Source organism: Epithele typhae (genome assembly GCF_022376455.1).
Source record: "Epithele typhae strain CBS 203.58 chromosome Unknown BXZ73scaffold_2, whole genome shotgun sequence".
In the NCBI taxonomy this organism is placed as follows: Eukaryota; Fungi; Basidiomycota; class Agaricomycetes; order Polyporales; family Epitheliaceae; genus Epithele; species Epithele typhae.
In genome coordinates, this window is record NW_025954193.1 from 663212 (window position 1) to 680307 (window position 17096).

Consider the following 17096-nt stretch of genomic DNA (forward strand, 5'->3'; position numbering starts at 1 on the left):
ACCCTCGCTCGAGTCGCGAGATCGCATTCTCCGGAGCCCGAGTCTGTGCTGCTGGGTCAACTCTGGATGGTCATCCCCGTGATATTTCCCGTTCATCGAGTGGCGGGAAATGATGCTTGATGCGCTCCATGATATGTGTACATCGCTCGCAGGCCTGAGGCAGTGGCCACTGCCAAAGCAGGCTTGCCCTCCCTTCGCCCGTGCCCTCAAGGCCCGGAGATCGCGCTCCACGCCCGTACCTGGAGCGTTGCCATAGCATGGCTGTATTCCGAAGACAGTCATCGCCGCCACACTGTCTGCTCCCCTCGGCGTCCCCGGACATGACGTTCTCCCCTGTGCAGATTCTTCTCTGTCATTCAAAACTGCACAACCGCGACAAGTGCTGGGTGAAGGGATAACAAGTATCGTTCATGTTTCCCTGAAATGTACACAAACACAGTTCCCACTATTCTGTTTCATCATAACAGACCACCTTCTCGTCAAAGATACAACGTCCGACTTGCTCACGCTTCCCCGCGGGCCTTCAAAAGGACCACCCGAAGGCGACGCAGCCCCTCATCCACCATGGTCTCGGGCAACAGACTGAACGACGCGCGCACATACGCAGTCTTGCCCCCCGACGGCAAGAAGACCGTCCCAGGGAGCGCCAGGATGCCGCCCTCGAGCGCCTCCTTTCGGATGAGTGCCTCGGAGTCGCCTTCATCGCCTCCATCAAGCAACAACTTAAACCTGCGAGCCGTCGTCAGACAAACTCGACGGGGGGATCAAGAATGAATGCGGGATGGAAGACGTACCAGAAGAACATGCCCGCCTCAGGGATGGTCCATTCAGCGAGGCCGGTGAGATGCTTGTCCATCAGTCGTGCGAACTCGTCGCGTTTGGTCCGATAGAAATCGGCAACGCGGTAGACGTGCTGTTGGTAGGCAGCGTATCCCCAGGTGCTGAGCAGTTTCCAGGAGATCACCTGGGTGAATGTCGGGGGCTGTAGATTGGAGCCCATCGTCTAGGGGTGATCGCATGAGCCAAACCTCTCATAGGACTGCGGAGGGTGCGATGGCTCACATGCAAGAGAACCGCATCTGAGATGACTTGTGGCGCGGACAGGAATCCGATACGCATCCCCGCGGACAGCACTTTGGACAGGCTGTCAAGCCGAACCACGCGACCCACTTCTGGTTGATCCACTTCTAGCGCGAAGTACGACGGGGGTCGCGGTGCGCTGCCGAAGTAGAGGTAGTAGTAGGGGTCATCTATATCGGGTTTCAGGTGGATTGAGCAACGCGCTCGTGGTGCATGAAAGGACGCACCTTCGAATATGAGGAAGTTATGCTCCCGGGCAAGCCCGAGAACCTCAAGACGTCGCTCGATTGTCGAAGTGACCCCAGTGGGATTGCATCCAAACTGAGAAAGGTTTGTCAGCGCGTCAAAGGATGGAATGACTCGAAAAAAGGCGCGTACAGGGATAGTATAGAGCAGCTTGGGCTTACGTTTGTTCTTGGGCCAGTTCTCCAGTGTCTTGCGCAGAGCAACCGTGTCGATTCCATTCTCATCGCCGCTGAGTTCTAGAACCTTCAAATTAGATGCGCACCGCAAGATCACCGGGGATCTTACCGATGAGATCACATTTCGCCTCATGGAGAACAGGAAAGACTCCGCTGAGAAAGATGTCACTACTTACTGCACCATAGAACATTGATGACAACCTACGCATATACAGGGCTTTCGATGATTGCAGAATCGCCTTCCTCAAGTAGTGCAAGAATAGCCTAATGTGAATGAAGACCCGTGTTGGAATTTACAGTGTGATGCCAACGACATCCTGTAGGCACTGACCTTGTGAATCAGGTCCGACGATCCCGCTCCAAACGAAAGATCCCAGCCTTCGCCCGGTTTGCGACCATGGCTAAACTCCTGTAAGCCAACTAGCCATTCGAGGAACTCGGGTATCCCTTTGCTCCCACTGTATTGCAACGAACGCTCCAGCTCTATCTCGGTGAGAGCGATAGGCACCTCTTGGTTCGTAACGGGGTCGCGCAGAGTGAACTGTAACGACGTCATTGGGTATGTTTCTGGGTTGGGCTTTCCTGCGAGCATGGAGATGGTCCCGGGGCGGTCTTCGAGTTGAAGCCTGCTGCGAACTATGGCACCCCATAGATGAGCGTGGTTGTGCCATACGGCTCTAGAGACTAATGACTCACTGGGGTCCTCAATCCTCTCCTTCGACCGCTTTGTAATGAACGAGTCATAGAACTCGGGTGGGAGGATGCGTTCAGACAGGGGTTTCAGTCCGCCAGCAGGAGGAGCACCCTGAGCAACGGGCAAGTCGTTGGGCATGGCTGACCTGGCACTGCAGTGAGTAAGAAAACAAGCAAGGGAGGGTCTTGGATGATCGTACCGTGGGTGTTACTCATCTGGCGCTTAATGCGCAGATACGCCAGGGGGTTTGACTCGCTTAGCCACGTTCCGTGGGTATCTCATTGCGTGAGTGCGTCAGGTATGAAATAATATGTCCCTTCCTACTGCGCTTTATCCTCGATGGGGTGCAAATTGCAAATCGATGTACGTCAAGCCTCAAGCCTCAGGCTGAACTGACTGGATCGTACCAACTGGCGAATCGAAGACGCAACGAGCAGCCTCGAGCTCCTCGAGAGCACTCACGCGCGTGAGACACGAGCCATTGGAGGAAAATCGATGGTCGGCGACGTACTTTATGGGGCATACCACAATCACTCCGCCTGTGAACGACTAAGTAGTCGACGGCCGAACGCGGGTATTCACAGCATCAATAGCGCTGTCGACGATGACAAACATTCAGCGAGATACCCAGGGGTAATCATAGTTGAATCACGCCCTATGCTTGCGATAGACTATGAGGGATGACAGTACTTGTTGTTGACATCATGTTGAAGTCAAGCAGTCACAGGGGAGGGAGCGCCCGAGCTGTAAGGAGCACGTGCCTGGATCCTTATCGTATTTGCCTGTGTTTGGCGAGAGGCTGTAGTACTAGCAAACCTTATTTTTCGAGATCCACGCACTGGTCCCCCGCTTGTTGGCGGTTGCAAGACTCCTCAAGACTATCCTCAAGAATGGCCTCCCGCCCGACCGTCAACGTGCGCTCCTCGTCCGGAGGTACGTGAGCAGCGTACATTAGCATTATCGCGGGTAGCTGATTGTGCGACTGAAGAGGCTTCGACCTCGCTCCCCCTCCCTGCGGTGCTTACCGCGCCCATCCGTCTTGATGTCGTGCAGCAGGTCCACAGTGAGTTTTTTAAACATTGAAATGGGGACGGGTACTAAACAACATATGCTGACAACTAGAGAGCATCGCGAAGAACAAGAGGCAGGCGTACTCCGTGAGTGAGAAGGCTGGCCACCAGACCTCTGCCGAGTCCTGGGGTACTGGTCGTGCCGTCGCTCGTATTCCTCGTGTTGGTGGCTCGGGTACCCACCGTTCGGGCCAAGTGCGTGTTCTCGCGTTCTGTGTTCGCACTTCTTCGTCCTGAACCCAAGCGTCAAGGCCGCGTTCGGCAATATGTGCCGTGGTGGTCGCATGTTCGCGCCCACGAAGACCTGGCGCAAGTGGCACGTCAAGGTGAACCAGAACCAACGTCGCTTTGCCGTCGTCTCTGCGCTCGCTGCGTCTGCGCTTCCGTCGCTCGTGCTTGCCCGCGGCCACCGTATTGAGGAGATCGAGGAGGTCCCCCTCGTCGTCGCCGATGCGGCGGAGGGTTTCACCAAGACCAAGGAGGCCGTTGCGCTTCTCAAGTCCCTCAAGGCGTACTCAGACGTTGTCAAGGTCTCCAACTCGCGCAAGCTCCGTGCCGGCAAGGGCAAAATGCGGAACCGGCGTCACCGCCAGCGCCGTGGTCCCCTCGTTGTTTACAACGAGGACAACGGTATCGTCAAGGCGTTCCGCAACCTCCCCGGTGTCGAGGTCGTCAACGTTCGCCGGCTCAACCTTCTCCAGCTCGCTCCTGGTGGTCACCTCGGTCGTTTCGTTATTTGGACTGAGGGTGCTTTCGGCCTCCTGGACGAGGTCTTCGGCACCTTCGACAAGGCGTCCACCTACAAGAAGGACTACGTGTGCGTCCAATAATGGTCTGGCGTGTATTTGTAACTAATATGCCTCTTGCGAGCCAGCCTTCCCTCGGCGAAGATCACCAACCCTGATGTTACTCGCCTCATCAACAGCACTGAGATTCAGGCTGTCGTCCGCCCCGCGAACGAGAAGATCCAAAAGCGCCCTTGGACGCAGCACAAGAACCCTCTCGTTAACAAGGGTGTTCTCTTCCGCCTGAACCCCTACGCCAAGACCCTCCGCCGCCAGGAACTCCGTATGTAATTTTCGACCCTTGCATAGCTCATGCGGTTGATATTTGTGGAATAGTCAAGCAGGAGCGCGTCAAGGCGCTGAAGGCCAAGAAGAAGGCCAAGACCCCGAAGACGGCTGGCGAGGCCTTCCTCAAAACCTTCTTCGCGCCCTAAGCGAGAGTCGTGTGGAGTTGTACGAGCAGTTATCCAGTCTGACGTTCCAATGCTTTATGGTCACGATGAATCCCCATATGTTGTATGTCAGTCATGCTGAAGAAACCTTTCTTCCCTGGCCGGCGTGGCCTCTCACGCATGCGTTCGTCTGTCATCCTTCTAATGTTGTGTGGGCTCACGCGGATTTGAAGTCAGGACGATACCTCGCTCGTCCGAGGCTCTATGCTTTGTCAGGGTGTGCATTGGGCGGCCCCGATGCCATCATCTGTGGTTCTTGGTTGGTCCCTCGCTTTCGCACGCTCATATGTCGTGTGGTGGTAGTTTGCATGGTTAACCCGGCGAGATATCGGCGGTCGCCAGCAAGACCCTGGACATCGATGTGTGGGTTCTATGACGACTCGCCATGGTGGTACTTCAGTGGTGCACCCATCGGGATGTAATGCAGGCTGGGTCATCTCGCTCCGGAACATTCGCTTGTGGGCTTGCGATTCGGAAATGCGCTGCGCACGTGGGGAGTTTCAGTAACTGATCAGTCATTATTCGGAGTGCGTCTCGGTCACCTTACCTGATCTTCCTTGGCTGGCCGCACGTAAGCAGATACGGGGGTTGACAGTGCGTGGCGTCGGGGTGGATACGGGCAGCGCGATCGGCATTTTGGGGAGGCTTGGGTGTCTTCATGAGAGGGCATGTGCAAGAGTGTAGTGATGGCGACAAAGGCATTTTCCAGCTAAGAGCAACTTGATCATACTGGGAGTGTCCCAGATTGCGTATTGTTCTCCCTTCTTCTCTATGTTGGTCCTTGAAGGTCGTAATCAACCAGCGCTTGAACAAGGCGCCATTCGGAATGCGTGCGTCGACATTCGGAATTGCCATCAGTAGATATAAGCTGGCACAAATTGCCGCACAATCCCAAGACTTCCCAAGACTGCTCGGCGCTCAGAACCTTCCAGCCTTGAACCTTTCGGAAACACTTTCACAGGTACGCAATATAGCCTACTTTGTGGAGGCCGAGTGCTAACCATTTGCCGTTAACGCGCACCCGGCGTCCCGGTATGGCTGGCCATGGCCACTCCCCGCGCGTGATATCGCCTGCTCTCGCAATCACATCTTGCCCAACACCAACCGACGCCTCGTCGTAGACGCGTACTAGCAAGCTCAAGTCCTATCACATCTGCAATGGCTTTCGCTGAGACCCCCGCCGCGCCGGTGAACGCCTGCTACCTCGTCAAGTGCGACGCCTGCCAGAAGACGACTTGGAAGGTGCGTCGTGTTCTCGGTCTCCCACCACTGTCGCTTCCCCGCCCCGCTCGTGTGTGCAGACTTGACTGCCGATCTTCTCTTTCTCTCTTTGCGCGTGTTCTTGCCCACCGGCAGCACCGGCTGCTTCCACCATCGCGCCCATCGGGCATCCCCCTCGCCGCACTCGTCCCCCCTCCGATCCCCGACGCCCCGCGGGATCACCGCCCTAGAAACGTCGCGATCTGGGTGCGGGTTCGCGGGAGGCCCCAGGCTCTGCACACGCGTGCATTGCTCATTGCTTTCCGTATCACCCGCCAGCTGCGGGTGCACGCCCCCCTCGGTCGGGCTTGCCGCCCCTGTGCGAGATGGTGCGCGCGGTGCCTCCCACACGGAGCGTAATCGTACCTGGTGCGCCGCGGCCATTGGTGCCCATCTGTTCTGCCTTCTAGTCTTCTTTCTGTTCTCGCTTGCTCGGCGGTCCTTCATTAACAGATTGGCTGACGATTACGTCCCAGGGATGCGGGGCCCACGTTGACGCGGTACGTGGCCTCTTCCGGTACCCCCGCCTCTGCCCACGCAGCCTCCCTTCGTGATGGGGGCCTCGCGGGAGCCCCGCTACGGTGCGCACCAGAACGCAAGCCAGCCAACGCCGGAGGGACCGGTGGTGCCAGCCATAGCCATGTAATCGTCGCCTCCCGCAAAAGTGCAAATGGAGCGCGCGGCAGTGGGGCGGCGGGCTGTGCGAGCATTAGCCTTTGCGCCCTTGGGTCGGGCTTGGGCCACCACGGCTGCCATCGGAGGCCTGCGTGGCCCAAGAGCTTGATGCGGATCACCCTGATCGCCCGTACGTGTGCGCGCAGTGCTCCAAAGGGGCTTTGTGCGCTGTCGCCACGGCCAGGTTCGCGTAGCCTGGCCGACGGCGGGTCTGGGATGGACGCGCGTGCGGAAGAGAAGCGATGACGTACGGATGGACTGGAGACTGACCGGGCTTGCGTTTGCAGGTGATGAAGGACGTCAAGGAAGAGGACAAGTGCACATGCGCGCGGTAGATGCGGAGAGTCGAGGCGCATGCGCCGTGTGGTGCAGGCGCGATCCCAGGCCACACACGATGGCGGAGAGGTCGTTGGGAAACGGGTCGAGATGGGGGCTGGGAAACTTCGGGGAAACGCGCGCGGGGATTGCACGGTGTATTCGTGGAGAATCGAGACAAGCTGTACGCCGCACGATGCGCGAGAGACAGAACGGCGAGGGGCCCTTGCGAAAGGCGGCTCTTGCGGGGAACCGGAGGAGAGCGCTGGGGGACGAAGGCCAGGGTCCAGGGGCCAGAGCGGGGAGGCGGATGTGATGGCGGCGCGGCAGATCCCAGAGCGCCCGTCTCAACAGACGCCCTGGAAGAGGCGCTGGGCGATTGTGGAGTTGCTCGCTTCGCCAGAGCTCTCCTTCAGATCCACTGCCTACTCTCCGCCGTCGGGTCTCTCTCTCGTCCCGCTCTCCTCTCCTCCCTGCACCCCTTCCCCCACTCTCGCGGCGCGCTGGCTCGAACCTGCTGTATATACTAGACATGGCCAATGCCGTCGCCTCCTCGTCTCGTGAGGGCCGGCCCGCCAGAAACCGGTCCAGCATGCATTCCCTCCACCAATTCAACCCCCACGACCCCGGTGTCGTCGTGACCCGTGCGCTCACTGCCGGCCAGCGCCCGACCCACGTCCGAAATGACACCATTAAGATCATAAACCAGTATGAGCTGAAGCGCAAGGTCGGCAAGGGGCAGCACGGCGAGGTCTATCTCGCCGAGGACTCCATCAAGGGATATATGCTCGTGGTGAGTCCAACAAACCCGCTCACTTTTCAATTCATGCTATATCTTGATCCTCTTCCTCGCGGGTACGCTACGTGTAGGCGGTCAAGTGCCTCCGGCGCAAGAACAAGAACGACCGTCTTAACAAGCTGCGCAGGAGCTACCAACAGCCTCTCCCTCGCTCGCCGAATTCGGCGCAGTTGGGGGATACAGAACACAAAATACGAAAGGAGATAGCGATCATGAAGAAGCTCAACCATCCTCATATCGTGCGCCTGCTCGAGGTCGTAGACGACCCGTTGCAGGACAAGATATACATGGGTGCGTAGATCCTCCAGCCCTTCCTCGTCCGCATTCTCCCCTTCAGGCTCTCCGCCCCTACGCCGCTGTGCTGCTGTCAAACCACGATGTGCGTGCGGCAGGCATGTTCAGCTTCTGCCGAACGAAGCGCATCCTCGTGGTTGCGATCCCCTGCCTCTGTGCTCCAGACCCCCTGCTTACGTATCGACGCTAATGGTCTTGACAGTTATGGAGTATCTCGGCGGCGGCGAGATAAAATGGCGGTCGAGGAACGACAACCCACTCCTGCGCGTCGACCAGACGCGGCGCATATGTCGCGACGTCATCCTCGGACTTGAATACCGTACGTCGTCATGCCCGTCCCGCTCCCGATTTGGTCATCCCACTCATCCATCCGCCGCCCCCACGTCCCACGCAGTGCATTACCAGGGCATCATCCACCGCGACATCAAGCCCGCAAATCTCTTGTGGTCCTCGGATCGACGCACGGTCAAGATCACCGACTTCGGCGTCTCCACGTTCTCGTATGCCCAGCGGCTCGCCGCTGCAGGCAAGGGCAACATCAAGGAGGACGACAGGGACCCCATTCTCATGGACGAGAGTGACTTGTCGAAGACTGCTGGCACGCCCATGTTCCTAGCTCCGGAGATTGTCGCCGACGTCTCCTTTACCGCCGAACAGTCGTCTTCGACGGTGCACCTCCCCCACCTGCCTTCACCTCAGCAGCTCTCCCGGAAAAAGCCCCAGATAACGAAGGCCATTGACATCTGGGCGTTCGGAGTTACGCTCTACGGCCTGCTTTTCGGCGTCCTTCCTTTCCATGCCAAGAACGAGTTCGAGATCTACAAGGTCATCCGATGGCAAACATGGGAGCCGCTGGAAACTATGGGCCTGGACGAGATCCCGACCTGTGCCAGGTTTCGCAAGCGTGAAGGAGAAGATACAGAGGAGACTGAGGGGTCGCTAGTTATTGATCTACTGGAACGCTTAATGGAGAAGGACGCCAAGAAGCGTATCACATTAGATCAGGTCAAGGTATGTTCAAGCATACCTATGCTTCTGTTCGACAAACCTAACGCGGTTGACATGACAGCGTCACCCTTGGATCACCTTTGACCTTGATCGACCAGACATTTGGATTCGAGAGACGACGCTCACGAAGTACCTCCAACTCAGGCCGACGCAGGCCGAGACCAGCACGGCGATGGTTCCTCTTCGCTTCCATTGGCTCCCCAAGATCGGTCGTTTGCTAACGACGACGCTCAAGAACGTCAAGCCACAGCGCTCTTTTCGTCGTCACCAGCAACAACAGGATGGGGAGAAATCGGACGTAGGCGTGCATTCGGAGCCCCACGTCGTCCATCTCTCCCGCCACCAAACCACGACGGGTAATCCTTCCCGCAGCCGTCGCGAGCACCGTCACCATCCTCATCGTACCCCTCGTTCCGACCAACAGCCTCAATCCAATCGTCAACCGAACTCGATGCGCGAGAAGCGTCGCTCTCGACAGGAGATTCTATGGAACAAGTCGACGACCGACGTTGGCTCGAAAGCTGGGACCGAGAACGCGGCCGAGGCGTGGGCGAATTGGTCTAATGCAGCCCCGTCGGGCCCCTCCAAGAGCAAGAGCACCGAAACGGGCCTGTACACTCCGCTCAGCGAGTACGCGCCCGGTCATTCCCCTGACAGCGACCGCCCGCGAAACTCTGTTGTACAGTGGATGCGGAAATGGGGCTCACAGCGACATTCTTCGTACGGTGGCTACCACTCTTCAGCTTCCTTGGCCGACCAACCTAGCCCTCCTCTCGCCTCTTCCCACCACTCGCAGTCCCATCCCTCTCATACGACGCCCCCTTCCCGCGACAGCATGGAGTTCGAAAGCGGCGTCACCTCGCGGCAAAGCAGCATGTCTATGTCGATGTCTATGTCGATGTCGATTACCACGGCCACCAGCACCTCTCCCATCACCGGCAGCATTGGCAGTCACGCTAGCGGTATGATTATCGGAGGTCGGTTGACGAAGGCCATGCGTGCGGCGTCGTGGACCGCTCCGGAGTTTGCGCGTCCATCCGAAGACATGATGTCGATATACTCGGGCGACCGGCATGAAGAACTCGATGACGAAACGCTCCTCGTTGGCGCCGGCGGCTTCGCTCATAGCCCAGTCCCCTCCGTGTCCGCGCCTGGCTCGGGCTCGGCGCTGCTCTCGACCGTGAGCAGCGCGCAGAGCATCGGACCCCCGCTGCACCGGCTCTCGCTGGACGGTATGACCTCGACGCGGATGGCGAGAGACGACACTCCCGAAGGACGCAGCCCGCGTGTCCGCCACGGCCACTCGAACTCGGTGCAGTACGCGGGGCGGACGATGAGCCCGCTCGCGCGGATGAGTAGCGGCGCGTCGCTCTCGTCTGTATCCGGCCCACCTTCCATCTCGTATGACTCGGCCGACGATTCCGACTCCGACTCCGGTGATGATGTGGGGACGACGCGCTCGCCCCGCTCCCCACGTCCGCACGCGGTGCGGTCCCCTACGGCGCGCCCGACGCAACACAGGGGGAGCATAAGCCATCCGGGCGACCGCGGACGGTTGGCGATCATCGTGAATGAAGACGTCGACCTCGACCGGAGTTCGGACAGCGGCTCGTTCAACCTGCAGCCGAGCACTAGCCAAATGTATCAGGACGAGGACGAGGAGAGCGCGGACGAGGAAGAAGTACATCTCGAGGTGCGCACACGGCGGCCTAGCGTCGGGGCCGCGATCGCGACCGGTCCTGGGGCGGTCGGGGACATCGTGACCCCACCGCGGCGCTCCGTGAGTGCGCATCAACCAGGGAACGGACGGCGGCCTATGATCTGCACATGACGGCTGCCTGCGACCAATCTTTACCCGACCATCCGAGTTGTGTATGCCTAGACGTCCCGTTTCGACACCCCACCCCACTCTTCTTTGTATCTTGTCTGTATGTGGCCTTCAGATGGCGCGCCTCCCGCGCCGACGGACTTGATTTACTGCGTAGCTCATAGAGACGGACAGTGCAGCGTTCCTGATCTCACTCATACATTCACATCCACCCATCCCGCCCATACATACACTCTCGCCTCATCCACTTTTCCATCCTTCCCTTTGCTCCCCCATACATACCTCTTCTCTCTCATGTTCTCTCTCGTCCGCCTCTCCGCTAACCTCGTCCCGCACATCAGCGCTTCAGCACCCATGAGTCACAACCCATTCCGATCTCGACGCATTTCCCCGCCTATACTATCAATAGACCACCCATTGCTCCGCTCTTGTATCAAGTACTACTTACCTCCAGGCCCTTACCTCACCACACATGCCGTTCTCGTCCTCCGTGCCCCGTACTCAGTGTTCAGCGTTCACTACTTCAGTACCGCCCTCACGCATCTCTCATGCATCCGCATCATCCGCCCGCATTGATTTGTGCTCGTGTACATAGTCTTGCTTCTCCGGCCGCCACGCCGTACCTCGTTGTTCACTTATTGCACCCCGCCGCGTCCCTGTGGCCGATTCCCGTTCCGGCACCGCCTACTTGTTCTCCATATGCGCATACATGCGGGCTCGGTTTTCTCAGAACCTCGTGTGCGCATGTGGGCGTCCTTCATGCTACACCGACTTACAAGCGCAACTGCGTCCACAGGCTCTTGACATTGCGATGAAGGATTCAGCATATGGACAACGATATACCCATGCTTGAAATCACAGTTACCGGTATTAAGTACCACTCCTGAAAACAACTTAGTACAACTGCTATCTCTGCCCCAGTTACCTAGACAAATGGCGGACTGTTGCCTATGGCAACAAAGTCGGGGTTTTCTGCAGTCGTCGTGTTCGACAAATTGCGAAACACACAGTCGGGTAAGACATGGAGGGCAAACATATACAAAGCTTGGGCACCCGCGAGAAGGCGCACAAAGAGGGAAACCATTTACGTAAGCACTGGGGCGCTCTGGAGTCTGGCCCCTGAGGCAGACGCTCTGCCACAACCACCGAGTCTTGCCTCGGTGAACACCTTATTCCCCTCCCTTACTCCGTGTACTTCTATGCTGCAAACATGGCGGCGGTACGTAGCCCACTTCTGATGCGATACGACGCGACTTACACGGCCTCACAGGCGGAAACATACGGAAGAAACCGCCAGTCGATCGCCGACCTCGAACAAGAACTCCACGACATATTCACCGACCACCCCCAATGCACCCTCAACGACGCGGAGGAGCCCGTGATCCCGGGCGACGCTCTCGTCGATGTCCTCCGCACCTTCTCGTCCAACCACAACTCCGTCGAGCTCATGGACAAGGCCGAGGAGGAACAGCTCACCGCGATCCTCTCCAGCACCCCCGGGCTCCAAGTCACCCCCCAGATCCTCCTCCAGTTCATCGCCACGAAGACCGGGGACTCCGGCGCGTTTACGTCGAGCTCGAGCTCGAATGACTCGCCCTCGGAGAGCGCCCTCGACACAGACGAGGACGAGCGCGGGCGGCAGGAGGAGAGGGACCATGAGGGTATGAACAGCCGCTCGTCGAGTCGCGACTCGACCGCGACGTACTACCGCTCGTCGTCGCGGGGCCCGAAGACCCCGCGCGACTCCGTGTTCGAGACGGGCCGGAGGCAGCGGACGACGCCGCTCGGGAAGAAGGAGACGGCGCCCTCGAGCTGGTCGCGCCGACCAGCACCCCCCAGCCGGCGCAAGAGCGATGCGAGTCAGGGCCACGGTCGCGCGATGAGCGACTCTGAGGTGCGTTTGCTGTTCTGCTTTGGCTTCCAACGCGTCGAGTGCTCTTTGCTCTGGGAGTTCGTGGTCTTGGAGGGCGGTTGTTCGTGATCTCGGGCTGCTGAAGTGCCGACGTCGTCTTCTGCGAGTGATGGCATGCAAGGGACGCATAGGCTGGTCTTCTGCGTATGCGTCTCCCCATCCAAACTCCCCAGCAGCGCATACAACATATCATGGATGCTCGCTGCGATCTTTATTTTGGCACGATCTAACTCTCGGAATCAACTTTGGCTGATCCGCGCTTCTGCTCACAGTCTATATCCTCACCTCCGCCTCATCAAACGCCCGGGCGCACGCGCGCCCCGTCAAACCCCACGAGTCCTACGTTCACCTCAGCCCAACTCTCGAATTCAATCGGCTCTCCAACATTCAGTGCGACACACTCTCGACCACACTCGCGCGCACAGTCCCAGCCACACAACACATACACTTCCTTCGACCACTCGTTTGGATATGGCTCGTCGCCGGAACGGGACACCGGCCGCACCGGACTCATGTCCCCTCCGGAGTCCGCAGACGACTCGTTCGAGGACGACCGTTCATTCGAAGACCAGATCTCGTCCCTCCAGATGCCCAAGCGCGACGATGACGATGACGATGATGAAGACGATGACGACGAGATCAACGCGCATCTCCTCGGGCTCATCATGGACCGGTCTGCGGCGTCGTCGACGGCGTCCCTGGACGTGCAGGAGCGGATGGAGGCGCTTCAGAGGTTGAACACGGACCTCGGGCGCAAGCTCTTGGAGGGTGAGCGGACACTGCAGACCCGGCTCTCTGACCACGAGACCGAGCTCGAGGAGATGCAGGGCAGGATCGAGGAGCTGAGGGCGGAGCTCAGTGCCACGAAGCGTGAGGAGAAGGAGCTTCGGTCCAAGGAGGTGCGTCGTCGTGCAACATGTGTCTGGGGTCGGTGTGTTTGACCGTCTGTGCAGCGCCAGAACGCTACACAGATCGTGGCGCTTGAGGTCGAGCTCACTAGGACACAGAAGAACCTGGAGCAGACCCGCGCGACGTTCAACGGCGTACAGAAGCAGTACTCAGAGCAGTGTGGTACGTATACATCCTCAGTTGAGCACCTACGACGAGCAACTGACTGTTTTTCAGCCGAGTCCGAGCGAATCCGCAACCAGCTGCGCCTGCGCGACCAGGACATCAAGGATCTTCAGGAAGCCGCCCACATACAGGGCGTCGAGGCGCAGAAGTGGATGCGCGAGCAAGCGACGTACGAAGAACGTATCCAGCTCCTGGAGAGTGACCTGGCGATCGCTCTCCAGGCTCAAGCGCAGCTCGACGAGCAGAAGAACGAGAATATGCTACTCAAGGAGACCATCGACCGCATGCGGTTCGATATGGACGAACTCCGCAACATGGCGCACTCGGACAAGGGCGGAGGCTCGGGCACCGCCAGTGCACACGGGAGCGTGAGCAAGTCTCTCGGCATGGAGCTCCTCAACAAGATGAAGGATGGCAAGTGGGAGTTGGAGGAAGAGGACACCGACAGCGAACCTTCAATCGAGATTGAAGGGACGCCGGAAGAGGATGACACGGAGTCTGAAGACTTTGTGCAAACGATCATCACGCGCACCAAGCGGGTAGGTGACCTCTCGACATCGGTGTGGTTCGACCACCCTGACGACGTTGGTTACGATTCGCAGAAGGTTGCCAGTCGCGCGAAGCACATCGAGACCCTCAAGATCGATGAGATGAAGGAGTACTCTGACACGGGCACTCAGCACAATCCTGCTGAGTTCACCACTTCGCTTTCCATTCAGACAGTTCCTCCACCTAGGGTCTTCGCTGCCAGCGTACAGACACAAGCCACGCTTCTCACGACCATGTCAATCCAAACGGACCCGGAACCCATACCCACCCCCCCTGTCATCATCACCGTCGAGCGTGAGATCCAGACTGAGGCTTGGCAGCCCGAACCCTTGGGCTCTCAGGCTTCAGATGAGGATGATGAGACGCTTGCGTCGTCGTCCTCTACCCTGCTACCGCCAACCCCCAAATCACAGTCAGAACACCTGCACCCACATTCCCATGACCTCCCTCCAGCCTACGATAAGGTCACCAGTGAAGACATCGCACTCCGGATCTCGGACGAAACGCTCAAGAGCTGGCACAAGGGCATCCAGTTCCCCATCGAACCGCTCGCGGGCGGAATATCGGCAGATGCCGTCGAGGACTGGAAGGCGATCAAGGAAGAGCTCGGAGTCGAGTGTGCGGCCATCGACAAGCTCATCGAGGAGTCCGCCCGCAACGGCCCGCGCCCCTCGCGAGACGGGTCGAAGGGTCGACGCAAGTCCGGCCGGTTCTACAACATCTACAACACCTACGTCTACGGCGACTCGGAAGGCAGAGGGTGGGGCCAGATTGCGATCTGTGTGGGGGCGTCGGCCGTCGTGGCGTTCCTCATGGGGCAGGCTTCCGTTCCCCAAATGGTCCCCGGCGGCGTCACCTACTATGACCGGGCCGCCTGGGCGAGCTACAACGCGATGCCGGGAGGTGGTGAGGGCATCACGGTCGACAGTACTGCGGCTGTGTGGTCGTTCCTCGGTCGTCTCGGCGGCGATGCTGCGCGTACGCTTGCCGGCTGGCCGACATAGATCTGCTCTCGGACATTCGCCAGTCCCCTTTTCTCTGCCGCCCTCTCCTGCTATAATCTGGTTCGTCTCCGTCATACCCATCATCCCCCTCTTGCCCTCGTCACGGCTGCACAACTGTGTACGGACCTCCACATCGTACTGCACCAGCTAATCCTCCTCCCTACACATGCACCCGACCACCCCCACTCCTCCATGCCCGCATGCCGCACATATGTCTATAACCCGCCGCTGCTATTTATCCGTAGAGCGACTATGCTATAATCCTCTGTCCATTCCTTGCACACACTACGCTCCTTACCGCCCCTCCCTCTCCACGCTCTCCAACTCGCCTCCTGTCCACACGCCGTCCATCGGCTTTACGTTGTACCTAAGCACCCCACCACCGCCTCTCCTCGGGACTCGTCCCATTCCGCTCCCTACGCACCCGGGCACCCATGCTTAATTCCTCCCCTTCTTGCAGAACACTTAGTTGTCCTGTCCTCCGACTCGCCTCGTTTCACTCGCCTCGATTTCCGCTCCGTAACGACTGTTGTGACAGAAACACAATGCACGAGCGCAGATCTACTATACATACCCCCCCGCGAGCCCCCACTGTACTCTAGTCACGCACATACTCTGCAAACAATCCGGATCCTGCTCTTCCTCTTCGACTCCTTCCTCCGACCCCTCCGGGTTTCCGCCGTTACAAAGCGCCTTTCGCATGTAGACTAGAAGCCTCGGTCCGGCTTCCGCGCGCGGAGCCAGCGGCTTGATACCATCCCGATTGAAAACGCTGAACTGTGTGCAGGCTGTTCGACGGACGAAGGACGCGCGGTGGGCACGGGGTCCGTGCCTTGCGTGTTGGGCTCCCACCGGGTGTCAAGGCTGGGATCGGGGCGTGGTTCTGCGGTTGTCTGACTCGACCTTGGGACGCCAGCGGGCTGAGGCAGCACCTCGCGAGTGCTGTTCCATCACACGACGGGCAACGGCTCAGCTTCGGAGCCCGGAAAGGCGTAGAAAAAGCCTGTCAAAGGTGTCATTTCCGGCAGGTATTTTTCCAGGGGAGAAAAAGGGTGGGAAAGGCGAATTTTTATGTCAAGTTTGTGTGTGTCGTGGAGTATCCTGAAAGGTGACGTTTTGGGCGAATGTTTTGGCACGACAGAATACTGTGCTCAGAACAAAGACAATAGAATTCATTGTAAAGGCAATAGAACGTGTATAGTATGTGAGTAACAAACAAGTGAGTACGAATAATAAGTAACGCGTGTTAGTGAAGTGGGTACCAAAGGTCTCTTTACCGCTCCTTTTCGGCACCCCGTAAAGCACCCGGATAAATTGCCCATTTTTGTGCCTTTTTCACACACGCACCAAAGGCGGCAGAAAAGACACCTTTGACAGGCTTTTCCTACGCGTTTTCGGGCTCCGAAGCTGGGCCGTTGCCCGTCGTGTCAGCAGTGCGACGACCAGCCGGTGGTGCCGAGTGCCAGCTGGAGCCCGACCGGGGTGGATGGGCGCCACGCTCGCCGCTGCGTGACGGTGCTAGGGCATCGTTGGCCGACTGTGATCTTGTCTTTAGTTGACAGTACGGACGCAGTCCCGAGCGCTTTGAACGCCGGGCCGGTGGAGAGGTGCAGGCAGAGAGTATGTATATCCAACCTAGGCGTAGCTGGGCGTTGTGTACGCTCTATGGCTCACAAACCGCGGCGCGGCGCGGTCCCTCGTGGTCCCCGACATCGAAGCAGGGCATCGGCACGCCAGGGGCCAGGGCGGGCCCTCGAGCCAGGAACGTTGATAATGTTGATCGGAGAGCGCCGGCGTTCCGGCCAGGCCGGACCGGTGGGTGTGATGGTTGAGTACTTGAGGACTGCGGTCGAGAATATGGGAGACTAGATCGAG

General features: G+C 58.7%; 4 protein-coding genes across 4 annotated transcripts; 3 read left to right on the forward strand and 1 right to left on the reverse strand.

The window, feature by feature from the left end:
* Window positions 1-503: 503 nt before the first annotated feature.
* BXZ73DRAFT_37998 (PLP-dependent transferase) lies at window positions 504-2334 on the reverse strand (the record flags this gene model as incomplete). Its single annotated transcript, XM_048018105.1, has 9 exons — window positions 504-729; window positions 795-1003; window positions 1063-1250; window positions 1308-1401; window positions 1459-1562; window positions 1612-1655; window positions 1708-1766; window positions 1834-2138; window positions 2199-2334. 9 exons carry the CDS (start codon window positions 2332-2334, stop codon window positions 504-506), a joined length of 1365 nt encoding a protein of 454 aa, XP_047883129.1.
* Window positions 2335-3086: 752 nt separating this feature from the next.
* Window positions 3087-4485, forward strand: BXZ73DRAFT_38462 (ribosomal protein L4 domain-containing protein; the record flags this gene model as incomplete). The annotated part of the gene is made up of 6 exons (XM_048018197.1): window positions 3087-3129; window positions 3185-3259; window positions 3319-3461; window positions 3518-4083; window positions 4141-4334; window positions 4388-4485. The coding sequence occupies 6 exons, from the start codon at window positions 3087-3089 to the stop codon at window positions 4483-4485; spliced, it is 1119 nt and encodes a 372-aa protein (XP_047883130.1).
* Window positions 4486-7285: 2800 nt separating this feature from the next.
* BXZ73DRAFT_35962 (kinase-like domain-containing protein) lies at window positions 7286-9113 on the forward strand (the record flags this gene model as incomplete). Its single annotated transcript, XM_048017874.1, has 5 exons — window positions 7286-7543; window positions 7624-7843; window positions 8049-8165; window positions 8241-8857; window positions 8916-9113. Coding segments are annotated over 5 exons (1410 nt in total), but the record flags the coding sequence as incomplete, so codon positions are not given.
* A 2806-nt stretch (window positions 9114-11919) lies between these two features.
* Window positions 11920-15221, forward strand: BXZ73DRAFT_38211 (uncharacterized protein; the record flags this gene model as incomplete). Its single annotated transcript, XM_048018143.1, has 5 exons — window positions 11920-12576; window positions 12867-13493; window positions 13548-13665; window positions 13720-14207; window positions 14271-15221. 5 exons carry the CDS (start codon window positions 11920-11922, stop codon window positions 15219-15221), a joined length of 2841 nt encoding a protein of 946 aa, XP_047883132.1.
* Between the last annotated feature and the right edge of the window lie 1875 nt (window positions 15222-17096).